Genomic DNA, 15,593 nt, shown 5'->3' with positions numbered 1-15,593 from the left:
TTTGAGCGGCTATCTTGTAACGTCACAGCGGCGCAACCACGCTGCTGTTGGGCAGCAACATCGAACCGGCGCCGTCGCTGCAGAGTGTGTGCCGTGTGACAGCTCTTAACTGGGCTGATTCTCTCACCCCCGCGACAGAGACGCAGGTGTCGACCCGAGGGCGCACCCCCCCTCCCCTGAATTCGTCGAACGTGTAGATAAGTACTTTCTTACGATAGATATCATTTATGGAATGAGGAGGGCCTTTATGACGTACGTGCTTTGTGTTTGACTATCCTGATTGTCTCGTATGTCGTTTGTTGACATTATTTTGACTGTTGTGTACTTTCTCATGTTCATTATGTTCATCCTCATGTATTCGTGTTAACCCTTCCATTGTTCCATCCATCGTCACCCCCATATTTCACCCAACTGGGAACTATTAAATACTTTCATTTATTTACATCGGTGTTCTGTGAGTGCTGTGTGGTGTGGCCAAAGTTTTTGTGTGAAAAACTAAACATGCAAACGTGCATGCACGCGACAATGGCGAGCTTGCCAGGATGAATCCTCTTTGAATTCGAGGAATTCACTTCATTTTTTGTCGTTGGCCACACTTCCCATACACTGGACACTGATGTACTGTAGTTAATTAGCTTTTGCTGTTGTCTGGTAACTGTGGGTGGTTGGAGGGGCCCGAGGGTTAGCATCAGGCCTTGTGGGTTGCCTGTCCTTGTTGCCGGTCAGCTGTGCCTTGTTTTGATTTTTCATGTTTTGGCTAACCGTTTGCTAGTTGGTTCTTGTTTATGGAACTTCGTTCTGGTCGTGTTCTTGATGATAGTGCTATCATGGCGTCTAGGACGGAAAGTAGTTCGGATAGGATTGCTAGGTGGCGTTCACTTGCTGAGGAGCTAGGTGTTAAATCTGCCAGTATTCCTGAGTTTATTGCCGAGCGAATGACCCGTGAAGATGCGGAACAGGCTAGACTAGAGCTAGAGAAGGAGAAACTTGAACTAGAAAGGAAAGCTTATCAGGACAAGCTAGAACTGGAAGGGAAAGCTTATCAGGACAAGCTAGAAGTAGCGCGTCGAGAGACTGATGAGCGAGTTAAGTATGTTCAAGCTCAGCGGGAGACTGATGAGAAAGCCGCGGAAGAAAAACTAAGGCAGGAAAGAGAAGAGCATGACCTTCGCATGCAACTCCTGCAGAGAGAGTCGGAAAGTAAGAGGGTGAAGAGAGGAAGTAGGGATGGAGCTGATAATGAGGGAGATTCCTCAGGTGAAGAAGGGTCTAGTGACCTTCGTGGTTTTCGGCCTTCCATACCGATGTTTGATGAGAGCAAAGAAAACATAGCTACTTGGTTGAAAAGGTTTGAGAGAGTCGCTACCTTGTACAAGTGGAAGAGAAATACGTGGGCAACTAGGGTCTCGACTAGGTTGTCGGGTAGGGCTGTAGAAGTGTACAACACTCTTGATGATGATAGCGCAGACGACTATGACGGTTTGAAGGTCGCGTTGTTAGGCCGCTATCAGCTCACAGCCGAAACCTACCGCCGTCGTCTCAGAACCTGCAAGAGAAAAGAACATGAAACGTTCAGACAGTTCGGTGCTCGCATTGAAGAGAATTTGACTAAGTGGCATGAGCTTTCCGAGATCACAGAACTGAAACAGTTGGTTTTGCTGGAACAGTTCTTGCAGACCCTGAGCGCGGACATGGCCGCGTACGTTAAGGAGAAAAAACCTCAGACGTTAGCCGAAGCAGTTAAGTCCGCTGAGATTCATTTTGAAGCACACCGTGACAGTAAGAAGTTTTTTCAGCATGATCGTGATCAGGGTGGAAAGGCTGGCGTTGGTGAAAAGCAGAAAAGTGGAGATAACTCAGTTGGTACATCCGGTAGGAAGTGTTTCATCTGTGAGTCCCCCAAACATTTGGCTAGAGATTGCCCCAAGAAGAGCAAGTCGACGGGAGCGGTGAATAGTGGTCCTGAGAAGTCTTTACCGCCCGTCAGTGTACCCACTTTGTGTACTCCCTGTAGCCAGCAAGACTACGACCCGAGATGCCTGGTTGTAGTGGATGGTGTTGCAGTGGAGGGGTTGCGTGATACTGGATCTCAGGTTTGTGTCGTGAAGAGTTCATTAGTTTCCAGGTCTCAGTTCACAGGACAGGATCTTGAGGTTTCTATGGCTGAGAAAGACATCAAGAGGCGCTATCCAGTGATTAAGGTTCAGGTTGAATGTCCTTTCTACACTGGTGAGGTTGAGGCTATCGTCATGGATACACCTGTTGCTGATTTCATTGTAGGTAATCACGCCCGGCTGGGTGACTCGATTGTTCTTCCAGTGTACGCTGTGTCCAAGGTTGTGTCAGTTGTCACTCGTGCTCAGGCTGCCGCTGAAGGGAAGAAGTCGACTTTGTTACATGTTGCTGCTCCAGGGCTAGAAACAGTCACCCCTGAGCAGTTGCATGACCTTCAGCGGAATGATTCGACTTTGAAGAGTTGTCGTGAGGCGGCAGATCGCCGAGACGTCAGAACGTCTGGTCACTCCGGTGAAGTTGGGTTTGTTTGGAAGAAGAAGATTCTGTACCGTGAGTATCGCGGTGGTGGTAGCGTCTATACTCAGGTTGTTGTTCCCCAGCAGTTGAGGTTAGGTGTTATCAAGTTGGCCCATGAACCGCCTATGGGAGGTCACATGGGTGTCCAGAGGACACGTGATCGAGTTTGGCAGCAGTTTTTTTGGCCAGGTATGTGCGCAGACATACGTCGCTTTGTGTTGTCTTGCGATCAGTGTCAGAAGGTTTCTCATAAGCCACAGAAGGTACCGTTAGGTAAGATGCCTCTCATCGATACGCCGTTCGAGCGTGTGGCGATCGATCTGGTGGGTCCCATCATCCCTGCTTCTGAGTCTGGTAACCGGTACATCTTAGTGTTTGTGGACTACGCTACTCGGTACCCGGAAGCCATTCCATTGAAGTCGATTGAGGCTGTGAAGGTTGCAGAAGCGATGTGGGCAGTCTGGACTCGAGTAGGAATTCCCTCAGAGATTTTGACAGACCGTGGTACCCAGTTCATGTCCGAGGTGATGAAAGAAGTGGAGCGTTTGCTGGCCATCAAGGGTTTAGCGACTACTCCGTACCATGCGCAAGGAAACGGATTGGTGGAACGGTACAACGGAACACTCAAGACCATGCTACGCAAGCTTGCTCAAGAGAAACCGAAGCAGTGGGATCGCTACATTCCTGCACTCCTCTTCGCTTATCGTGAAGTTCCACAGGAGAGTCTGGGATTCTCTCCCTTTGAGCTTCTATACGGCAGGACAGTGCGAGGACCCATGTCTGTTCTTCGCAACCTATGGACGGAAGAGCAAGTCGATGAGCAAGTTCGCACGACTTCTGAGTATGTGGTTGACTTGAGGAACCGGATTGAGGAAACCTGCAAACTGGCGCGTCAGAATTTGTCAGCTGCTGCACAGAAACACGCGAAGGTGTTCAACCGGAAGACAGTTCGAAGACAGTTCCAGCCTGGAGACAGGGTTTTGTTGCTGCTGCCGCAGAAGAAGAACAAGCTGCAGTTGTGTTGGCAGGGACCATTCGACGTTCTGGAGAAGAAGGGCGAGTCAGACTACAGGATTCGGATCTACGGGCGTGAGAAGCTGTACCACGCCAATCTTCTCAAGTTGTACAGAGACAGACAAGGGCGACAGGGTCAACCTGTTGTGGGGTTTGAGCTAACAGAGATCAGAGGCGACCTTTTCAGCTGTGAACCTGATGATGCTATGGCCCACTGCGTCAGTGAAGATCTTGAGATGGGAAAAGGCATTGCCGTTCACTTCAAGCAATCGTTTGGAAAAGTTGATCAACTTAGAGCACAAAACAAGAAGGTGGGAGAGGTAGCTGTACTACAGGTAGGTGCTTCCTACGTTTACTACATGATCACCAAGAAACGCTACTTTCACAAACCCTCCTACAAAACGCTGCGGTCCTCCATGGAAGCTATGAGGGACCACTGCAAGCAGAACAATGTCGCTTCCCTGGCCATGCCGCAGATCGGATGTGGATTGGACGAGCTGAACTGGAGCGCCGTCCTTGAGATGATCAAGGAAGTCTTCAAGAACACAGGCATAACTGTTAAGATCTACACCTTCGGGGGCTAAGAAACACAGTTTTTGTACATTTTTGACGTGCATGCTACAGGAATAATGCATATCTTTTTGTTTGCTTGTTTTGTCATGTGCGGGTGATTCCCGGTAGTCGCAACGTGGGAGCCGACTACCTCAGTCGGGCATGCGTTGAAGAGGGAACTTTTGCCGTGTAGACAGATGTCTATGCTTAACTTGGGGGGCATTGTCGCGGACAGTTGTATGTAGTTATAAGGTTCCTTGGTCGGGCGTTGCTGACAGGTACCTGTGTCAAGGTGGGAAGACCTGTAGCTGGGCTTAGCTCAGTGATTCGCGCCTTGCTCGCTTTGCACGCATTGCACGGGACGTTCACGGTAAGCTGCGCGCTATTTGTAGGGTTCACCGTTTACCTGGTTGCTGACTGAGAAATTCATAGGCATTCTTTTTCCTGTCTCGGCCGAGACCAGATGTTTGTTCGAACGGCTTCGAAATTCGTGTGTGAATTGTCGTTTGAGTTCGAAGTTATTTTCAGTAGTAATGTACGTCTACTGTGGACTTTGTTAAAGTCGGTTGCGTAAAGTGCGCGATGTTTTTCATTAGCCTGTGTGAGGTAAGTCAAATTTCTTGGTCTAATTGGATAGACTTTTGTCAGTTTTTGCTGAAGGTGAATTAGCGGCCGGTGGCAGGGGACAGGGAACCTACATTAGTTACCAGTTGTACTGTTTTGTCTCGTCTTTGTGTTGTTGTAAATAGTGTTCATCATAGGGTTTAAAAGGAAATCATTATAATGGTAAATTATATCGTAGAAGGAAACCAAAGTTTAGTCATTGTGCTTCCTCCTCATCCCTAATAATGATGTCTATTGGAGGAGGAAGTCACGTGTCTTATATTTTTGGGGAGAATATTGACTTTGGCCTTCTAGGCTTTCAGTGTTTACTGTCGAAGACAGACCGGACGGGAAGGTGCGAACCCTAGCTTCACAGCATGGAGGAGGCACCACCACGCTGCTGCTTGAGCAGCCAGTTTGGACTCTCGCATCGTCACCCCCACGCTGCTGTGTGAGCAGCCCCTCTGGATCTTCTCCGAGGCTTCATTACGCTGTTTTGAGCGGCTATCTTGTAACGTCACAGCGGCGCAACCACGCTGCTGTTGGGCAGCAACATCGAACCGGCGCCGTCGCTGCAGAGTGTGTGCCGTGTGACAGCTCTTAACTGGGCTGATTCTCTCACCCCCGCGACAGAGACGCAGGTGTCGACCCGAGGGCGCACCCCCCCCCCCCCCCTGAATTCGTCGAACGTGTAGATAAGTACTTTCTTACGATAGATATCATTTATGGAATGAGGAGGTCCTTTATGACGTACGTGCTTTGTGTTTGACTATCCTGATTGTCTCGTATGTCGTTTGTTGACATTATTTTGACTGTTGTGTACTTTCTCATGTTCATTATGTTCATCTTCATGTATTCGTGTTAACCCTTCCATTGTTCCATCCATCGTCACCCCCATATTTCACCCAACTGGGAACTATTAAATACTTTCATTTATTTGCATCGGTGTTCTGTGAGTGCTGTGTGGTGTGGCCAAAGTTTTTGTGTGAAAAACTAAACATGCAAACGTGCATGCACGCGACAGTCTGTGTATGTGTGTGTGTGTGCGTGTGTGTGTGTGCGCGTGCGTGCGTGCGTGCGTGCGTGCGAGTGTGGGTGCGTGTGTGTGTGTGTGTTTGTGTTTATGTGTGTGTGTGCGTGTGCGCGCGTATATCTTTGTCCCAGCTTGTCACGTACACAAGTGCTTGCATGTGTTTTGAATTTGTAAAAACACGTGCTCCATTGTGTATGTTGTAATTCGCACAAGTGCAACGCACGCAAGTTTGCTTTGAGTTTGATTGACCAAACACAAAAAGTTCAAATCGTTCAGAGGAATTGGATGGGGTGTCAGGTCACCTCCCGTAGCGAGCACTGAAGAAAATCAAGCAAGCCGTCGAAACGACCCGGATAACCATTGATAGCTAAGACGCAGTCAAGACTCCTCAAACCAGATCAGGTCTGGCCCGTGCCTCCTTCCCCAAACCCCGATTAAGTTTCTGGTCTTCATTTCCAAAATTAATGAGCGTATTTGGATTTTAATGCCAGCGAGGCTCGCCGAGACCGCGGTCACATTAATGTCTCAATACCAGCAAGGGTCTCGGCTTGCAGACTCGGTGACGCTAGGGGGACACCGAGACCAACGATAGCTGCCCCGAGACCTGGGGTCGCACGCGCTCGCCAGGTCGAGGCTGTGAAAAGGGAACGGAAACCGAAAACCGAAATCGGTTTGAATAGGCTATCAGGTATAGTGCTGACATCCAGATCCGGCCGTTCTTATAGGGCCCGGGCTGAAGTAGTAAAAGGCTTCTACCACGACAGAGAACGTGAGGGAAAGGGTGTTCACCGATAGCGTGCCTGACACACCGACGCTTATCTGTACCACTACAAGGGTGTCCACGGTAGCGCGGCTGACACAAAAGACCGCAGAATTGATCGGCTTGCTTGTGGTCTTTTCTTGCTGCTGGGGGGTTCAGGACTGACTGACTGAAGCGAAAGCGGAGGTGGTGACTTGTCCCGGAAGTGAGCGAGGAAATAGAAATCACGGGAAGTGGCGTCAGATGTGAGATCGGTTCTGTTCCGTTGTCTGGTTCTTGACCTGCAGGGCACTTCATCACAAAGGGAACCTCTGGCACAGCATGATCACAGTCTCAGTAAAGGTCGTTTCATCAAAACGGTTCTCTGGTGCTAGACATAGTACAGATCCAGGATACTGAAACAAAGAACAGAAACAAAAACCATTTCTCCTTTTAATACCCACACACTACCTGCATCTATCAAATTGAAGGTATTCGGCATTGTCACCGGGATTTTTAAATGTACAGTTTAACCTGCCTATAACGACCACCCAAGGGACCGACTTAAAGTTGTCCATATTGACAGGTGGCCGTTATGAAAAGGTCAATTTTGTACTTCTAATTTGTTTGTATTGTAGGGGAGCTTTTATGGGTGGTCGTTACCAGTGTAGGTTCTACTGTTTGAACATGAGGTCTGCTTTGAATTCTTTTTCATGAAAATAACAACACTATATATATATATATATTGGCGTGTCACACAGCGATGCTTGCCGGGCGTGGACTGTATGTCTACATGATGAGCTGTGAGCCCTTCCGCCACCACTGCGCATGAGCAATTAACTGTATACAGAATGCAGTTGGGTCACTGGCTGTACCGGGTGATAGAAAGCTTCAGCACACCAGAACAGAACGTCAGATATTCTCAACACAGGAAATGAGTCAGGAATAAAATCACAACGAGAGACAAACTTAGAAAAGAGAAAACAACGGTTTCAACAGAATGTTTGAAGTGTTGCTTTTGCTCACATTTTCATAACAAAAGAGTAAAGTACGATTTATGTTGCAAACAGATAACAGAGAGAAAGGCAGAGTGGAAGGGGGTGGTCAGTGAAAATAGTTTTAAAAAGATTTGCGATAATCTTCTCCTCCCTGCTTGCTTCTAAACCAGAAACAAAATCGCGGGGAGGGGGTGGGGGGGGGGGGGTCGGGCTTCACAGGGCAGTGGGTTGAGCAGTGGGACAGGATTGAGGGTTGGGAGGGGAAGCAGGTGGAAGAAGAAAAGTGAAAACAAACGAAGGAAAACAAACCCAAACACTGACAAAACCAAAGCCGATCCAACATGGCCACCGTGCCACCATTTTAACAGGAGCAAATATGTCTTTGCATATCCGGTGTCTCGGTCTGTCGCGCTTCCCCCCAGTCAGTTTGCTCGCGTCACCCCTGAATGCGATCGGGTTTCGATGAGCAGTGTTGATTTTTCAAGTTTCCCCCCAACAAAGCTGACCAGTAGTTTCCCCAGGAATCACGTAATAGTCCTATCTTCGTTTACTCTTCGGATCTGACACGTCTGCTAATTACTGCATGAAATCAGACTCCTCAGTCACCACGCCTTCCTTTTCTTTCACGCTGGCTTTTGTTGTCTGCGTGTGTTTGTGTGTCGTGTGTGTGTGTGTGTGTGTGTGTGTGTGTGTGTGTGTGTGTGTGTGCGCGTTCACATTTGTTTCATGTCGAATCAGTGTGTTTTGCAAGGTTCTTCTTAGTGAAATGTACTGCATGAAACCAGACTCCTCCCCGCACCTTTCCTGTATTTCCAGTCTGTTGTCGTTTCTCGTCTGCGTGTGCGTGTGCGTGTGTGTGTGCGTGCGTTTTAACGATTGTCACGGCCGATTCAGAGTTTTGCAAGTTCTCTCGCTCTAAAAACTTTGGAAAAATGACTTCATGAAATCAGACTCCTCTACGCGCCTTCCCTTTCTTTTCAACCTTTCGTCCTTTTTGTCGTCTGCGCGTATGTGTGTCAACAGTTTAGCAGGTCGAATCACTATTGGTTTTAAAATTTCACTGGCGTAAAACTGGCAAGAATTTTTGCCGCGCTTTATAACAATGTGTCTACTGGCAGAGTTTACCTTGAGATATAGGATGTCACGCTGAAACAGATCATTAGCCTGGTGTGTACGCCTAATTAAGCAGAGTTTCGCTTTTGTTGTATATCCCAGCCCAGTCACGTGGTGGAAAATAAACCGCGACTGTGAAACAAGCGAGACATCACTCGGTTCGCCTTGTGCCTTTTGTCGGTTTTTGTGTATCCTCGATAGCGCAGCGGATGTTGAGGGCCGCCGTGCTGAAGACAGAACTTTGAACCAGAGTGAGCAAGGGTGATATATATATATATATATATATATATATATATATATATATATATATATATATATATATATATATATATATATAGGTTACAACACGAGTGGTTTTTTATATGGCTTGTATTTCAGTCAAGACCCAGCGGATGAATATCATCGGGAGACACGAGCCTCTGGCGAGTGGCTCTCGATTGATATTCCCGCTGGGTCTTGACTGAAATACAAGCCATATAAAAAACCACGAGTGTTGTAATCTGTATATCCCATTCTACCATCAAACACAAAGTGTAGACTACTAGCGGCACTGTTGCGATCTGTGCAGGGTAAAACTGTTGCCAGCGAGACTTAGCCCTTTTGCAACCTTAAACTAAGTGACCGTCGCTGAAAAAATAAAACGAATGAGTGCATCGATAAGTACGCGGTAACACTACTTTCAGACCATTTAAAAGCTTTTAAGTAAAGGTTCATAAGTTGCAAGAAAGTAATGAAGTCGAATAGAAATTAATTTAGTTGAAGCGCACAATTCTTTTGTTTTGCGTTTCAGGTCGGCAGAACGGGCGAAACGGGTTTGGGACCCATTTGGTTTACTCGATTCAGAATCGATTCCACGTTGTTTTTCTCGAACGTGTGTAATTAGGCTTATTGACAGATAAGCAAATTTTAGGGAACAAATATGTAGGTTTCGATTTAACCATTTGCTCCCTATTTGAAATGTATCTACGTGATAAACTGTTTTGCGAGTGTGTTTGCATGGATGAACTTAAACTGGTATGGGACGGTGTGAGGAAAACGCGACCGACACGTCTGTCACCGCCGATTGATTGCATTTTGAAGGAATATGACTGGATTACGGAAAAATATGTGGACTTACTGCAGAGCCAGGCAAAAGAGTAGACTTGCTCGCAAAACACGAGAAACAGCCGATGTTTGATAGCTGAAGGCGCACACCAAAACACACTACCGACAGATTCTCAAAAGTCGTCTGCTAACGATGCAAGGGGAGGGTACTCGTGTTTTTGTTTTGGTTCGCTAGCATCTGGTTATCTTGTAAGTTGAATGTTCGTTTTTTTCGACCTGCATTGCTTTCATAATGAAAGAAACTTTTGCTTATTGCATCTCATACATCAGATCAGTTCTGAGATTCATTTTTGCGTGCAACTGATATGGTTTTCTGAGCCGTGCAATACGATTTTAGAACTTCATACAAATGTGTCACATTGTTCGGCGCGAGGTCAAAGGTCGGGAGGAAAGTAGTCCTTTGCCCAAATCGGAATCTGCACTATCATATATTTTTTGGAGTCCATGATGTATTTATTGAGCTATAAAAATACAACATATATACCCATACTGAAGTAACAGAGACAAAGAAGGGAGGTCATGGGATATATATATATATGTATAGGTTACAACACGAGTGGTTTTTTATATGGCTTGTATTTCAGTCAAGACCCAGCGGATGAATATCATCGGGAGACACGAGCCTTTGGCGAGTGTCTCTCGATTGATATTCCCGCTGGGTCTTGACTGAAATACAAGCCATATAAAAAACCACGAGTGTTGTAATCTGTATATCCCATTCTACCATCAAACACAAAGTGTAGACTACTAGCGGCACTGTTGCGATCTGTGCAGGGTAAAACTGTTGCCAGCGAGACTTAGCCCTTTTGCAACCTTAAACTAAGTGACCGTCGCTGAAAAAATAACACGAATGAGTGCATCGATAAGTACGCGGTAACACTACTTTCAGACCATTTAAAAGCTTTAAGTAAAGGTTCATAAGTTGCAAGAAAGTAATGAAGTCGAATAGAAATTAATTTAGTTGAAGCGCACAATTCTTTTGTTTTGCGTTTCAGGTCGGCAGAACGGGCGAAACGGGTTTGGGACCCATTTGGCTTACTCGATTCAGAATTGAACGTGTGTAATTAGGCTTATTGACAGAGAAGCAAATCTTAGGGAACAAATATGTAGGTTTAGATTTAACCATTTGCTCCCTATTTGAAATGTATCTACGTGATAAACTGTTTTGCGAGTGTGTTTGCATGGATGAACTTAAACTGGTATGGGTGAGAGGAAAACGCGACCGACACGTCTGTCACCGCCGATTGATTGCATTTTGAAGGAATATGACTGGATTACGGAAAAATATGTGGACTTACTGCAGAGCCAGGCAAAAGAGTAGACTTGCTCGCAAAACACGTGAAACAGCCGATGTTTGATAGCTGAAGGCGCACACCGGCAAAACACACTACCGACAGATTCTCAAAAGTCGTCTGCTAACGATGCAAGGGGAGGGTACTCGTGTTTTTGTTTTGGTTCGCTAGCATCTGGTTATCTTGTAAGTTGAATGTTCGTTTTTTTCGACCTGCATTGCTTTCATAATGAAAGAAACTTTTGCTTATTGCATCTCATACATCAGATCAGTTCTGAGATTCATTTTTGCGTGCAACTGATATGGTTTTCTGAGCCGTGCAATACGATTTTAGAACTTCATACAAATGTGTCACATTGTTCGGCGCGAGCGAGGTCAAAGGTCGGGAGGAAAGTAGTCCTTTGCCCAAATCGGAATCTGCACTATCATATATTTTTTGGAGTCCATGATGTATTTATTGAGCTATAAAAATACAACATATATACCCATACTGAAGTAACAGAGACAAAGAAGGGAGGTCATGGGATATATATATATATATATATATATATATATATATATATATATATATATATATATATATATATATATATATATAGAGAGAGAGAGAGAGAGAGAGAGAGAGAGAGAGAATTGAATTGAATTGAATTGAACTTTATTTAGCAAGGATAAAGAGAGAGAGAGAGAGAGAGAGAGAGAGAGAGAGAGAGAGAGAGAGAGAGAGAGAGAGAGAGAGAGAGAGAGAGAGAGAGAGAACGAACGAACGAACGAACGAACGAACTTTATTACTCAAGGATGGAGATTTTAGGCTCACGCCTAGTCTTACAATCTGTCCCTGCTAAACTAAGACATAACAAGTCGCGTAAGGCGAAAATACAATATTTAGTCAAGTAGCTGTCGAACTCACAGAATGAAACTGAACGCAATGCCATTTTTCAGCAAGACCGTATACTCGTAGCATCGTCAGTCCACCGCTCATGGCAAAGGCAGTGAAATTGACAAGAAGAGCGGGGTAGTAGTTGCGCTAAGAAGGATAGCACGCTTTTCTGTACCTCTCTTTGTTTTAACTTTCTGAGCGTGTTTTTAATCCAAACATATCATATCTATATGTTTTTGGAATCAGGAACCGACAAGGAATAAGATGAAAGTGTTTTTAAATTGATTTGGACAATTTAATTTTGATAATAATTTTTATATATTTAATTTTTAGAGCTTGTTTTTAATCCGAATATAACATATTTATATGTTTTTGGAATCAGCAAATGATGGAGAATAAGATAAACGTAAATTTGGATCGTTTTATAAATTTTTATTTTTTTTTACAATTTTCAGATTTTTAATGACCAAAGTCATTAATTAATTTTTAAGCCACCAAGCTGAAATGCAATACCGAAGTCCGGGCTTCGTCGACGATTACTTGACCAAAATTTCAACCAATTTGGTTGAAAAATGAGGGCGTGACAGTGCCGCCTCAACTTTCACGAAAAGCCGGATATGACGTCATCAAAGACATTTATCAAAAAAATGAAAAAAACGTTCGGGGATATCATACCCAGGAACTCTCATGTCAAATTTCATAAAGATCGGTCCAGTAGTTTGCTCTGAATCGCTCTACACGCACGCACGCACGCACGCACGCACACACGCACGCACACACGCACACACATACACCACGACCCTCGTTTCGATTCCCCCTCGATGTTAAAATATTTAGTCAAAACTTGACTAAATATAAAAATAAAGACAATAAAAGGACAATTGTCAATCGCAATCATACAGTATTACTAATTACAACATTACCTATACGACTACATAATGCATAATAGAACATTGAAATGTACATGTATGTCAATATAATACAAAGGAAAAGAAAATTCGACTCGCACACACACGCGCGCCGCATGCCTGCAATCACGTTCGCACTCAATACAACACACACACTCACACACACACACATACATTCACACACACACACACACACACACACACACACACACACACACACACACACTCACACACACACACATACATACACACACACACACACACACATACACATATGCGCACACACACATACACACGCACGCACACACACACACACACACACACACGCACACGCACACGCACACACACAACAACTTCATCATCATCATCATCATCATCATCATCATCATCATCATCATCATCATCATCATCATCATCATCATCATCATCGTCGACATCATTATCATCATCAACAAAATATATAGAGGTTAGTGATAGCAATGCATTCTTGCTAGAAACAGCTTCAGAATGTAACTGTTCGTGACAACAGATATTTGCGAAGCTGCGATTTGAAGTGTTTAATCGTGCTTGACCCCTTTATTTCACATGGTAGCGAATTCCAAATTGTTGAGCCCGAAAACGCTAAACTGGTTTTATATAAATCAATACGGGGTAGCGGGGAAATTAATTTGTTTGAGCCATATCTGTCTGTTGCTTTCTGAAATAATGATCGCATGTACTGTGGGGTCTCGTTTATTTGTACCTTAAACATTAAAAGCGCCTTATTAAATAATAACTGATCTTTAAGTGATAAAAAATTAAGACTGCTAAGCTTTTGATCTGTTGATGTTTGCGGACCCGGCATGATAAGTTTAGCTGCGCGACGGTGAAGAGAATTTACTTTTTTTAAGTGAACATCGCTACAACCATCCCAAAGTGTAGATGCATAATTCAGATGAGGTAAAATATGACCAAAATAAAACAACTTGAGTGCTGAGGTATCAGCGTAATGCTTTAATTTGGAGAGAAGGAACAAGTTTTTAGATAAGGTTTTGGTAACACGGTTGAGGTGGGACTGCCACTTTAATTCAGCGTCTATTGTGACCCCGAGAACACGATGGCTGGTTACTTGCTCAATGGGTGACTCATTTAAACTGAGATGAAGATTCAGAGGAGCGAGTTGGTGTTTCTGTCGTGTTGTGATCACCATGCATTTAGTTTTGCCTGGGTGTATAATCATTGAGTTTTGTTTACACCAATCAAATATGTTGTTCAAACTCGTTTGAAGAGAGGTTTCAATAGATTGTAAACTTTTACCGGACGTGTATAGAGACGAGTCGTCTGCGAAAAGGTAATTAATAACCGTCTTGTCTGATAAATAGAGTGGTAGATCGTTAATGTAAATGCAAAATAAAAGTGGGCCCAAAACTGATCCTTGTGGAACGCCGTGCATGAGCCGTCCTATCGAAGAACGGTTACCACTAAGGGAGACAAACTGCGTTCTGTTCGCTAAATAAGAACGAAAAAAAGGTAAGTAGGATGCGTCGCCTAAATAACAAGATAATTTATTTAACAGAATTGTGTGATCAACAATATCAAACGCTTTCTTAAAATCGAGGAAGACGGTTTCCGAATGGTTAATGGCAGAGAGCCATGTATCGCATAGTTTAACGAGAGCTGTGTGACACGAATGTTTAGGGCGAAATCCTGATTGAGATGGAGCGAAAAGACCACGGCTTTCCATGTGCAGAAGCAAGAGAGAGAGAGGGGGGGGGGCGAGACTTGAAAGGGGGAGAGCAAGCAAGAGGGAGAGAGGGTGAGAGAGAGAGAGAAAGGGGGAGAGGGAGCGAGATGGAGACAGACAGACAGAGAGAAACAAACAGAGGAAGAGACTGAGATAAAGAGAGATATATAAGGAGAGAGGGAGGGGATACATATATATTGGAGGGAGAGGGAGAAGGAGAGAGAGACAGAGAGAGGGAGAGAGAGAGGGGGACAGAGAGGTGGGAGAGAGAAAGTGGCTGGCAGACAGACAGAGATAAAGTTAGAGAGAGTGAGTGATAGAGAGACAAGAGAGAGAGAGAGAGAGAGAGAGAGAGAGAGAGAGAGAGAGAGAGAGAGAGAGAGAGAGAGAAATTGAGAAAGAGAGAGGAGGGGAGAATAAGAGACAGACAGACAGCAAGAGAGAAAAAGAGAGATAGAGAAATGTATATAAAGAGAGGCATGCAGAGAGGGAGGGGAAGGAGAGTTAGAGAGGGATGGAGATAATAATAGAGAGAGAGACAGATAGAGGGAGAGAGAAGATAGAGAGAGAATAACTTCATGTGGACTGGTGTGTGTTGGTGGGTGGTAGATAAGAGGGATGAGTGGAAGAAGGAGGAAGAGGGGGAGGTCGAAGTGGAAGAAGAGAGAGAGAGAGAGGGTGAGAAAGAGAGAGAGAGAGAAAGAGAGACACACACACACACACACACACACACACACACACACACACACACACACACACACACACATAAACTCGTAGAGATAGACACACACGCAGACAAAACGTCAGCAAGACAGACACGCACCACCTCAACAAAAGAATCGGTTCATGGTTCACACGCCAGAAATCAAGGATCAGTATTTTGGCCTCTGGCAAAACTCTCCATCCTATCACATAAGTAGAATGGGAACGTTGCATATTAGTAAAGTGGAGTAGTTACACTTAAGATCATCCCTCGCCTTTTCCCCCATCCGTCGACCTCTTTTTCTCAGCTTTCCTTGATGCTTCTGTCTTTGTATTTGGTTGACCCCCCCCCCCCCTCCCCCTCGCTTTCTCTTTGCATTTCCTCTTTGCACTGTCTCTCAGTG

At 44.9% G+C, this 15,593-nt stretch overlaps 1 protein-coding gene across 1 annotated transcript; it reads left to right on the top strand.

The window, feature by feature from the left end:
- The first annotated feature begins 600 nt into the window (after positions 1-600).
- LOC138952401 (uncharacterized) lies at positions 601-5,679 on the top strand. The gene has a single exon (XM_070324068.1). The coding sequence runs from the start codon at positions 786-788 to the stop codon at positions 4,128-4,130; it is 3,345 nt and encodes a 1,114-aa protein (XP_070180169.1). The 5' UTR covers positions 601-785; the 3' UTR covers positions 4,131-5,679.
- Positions 5,680-15,593: the final 9,914 nt, after the last annotated feature.

Source organism: Littorina saxatilis, linkage group LG17 (genome assembly GCF_037325665.1).
Source record: "Littorina saxatilis isolate snail1 linkage group LG17, US_GU_Lsax_2.0, whole genome shotgun sequence".
Lineage (NCBI taxonomy): Eukaryota > Metazoa > Mollusca > Gastropoda > Littorinimorpha > Littorinidae > Littorina > Littorina saxatilis.
This window is presented reverse-complemented; position numbering and strand designations above follow the sequence as displayed.

Bases quoted from the DNA above. Each gene is read 5' to 3' on its own strand.
- LOC138952401 (XM_070324068.1), top strand. From the start codon at position 786: ATGGAACTTCGTTCTGGTCGTGTTCTTGATGATAGTGCTATCATGGCG.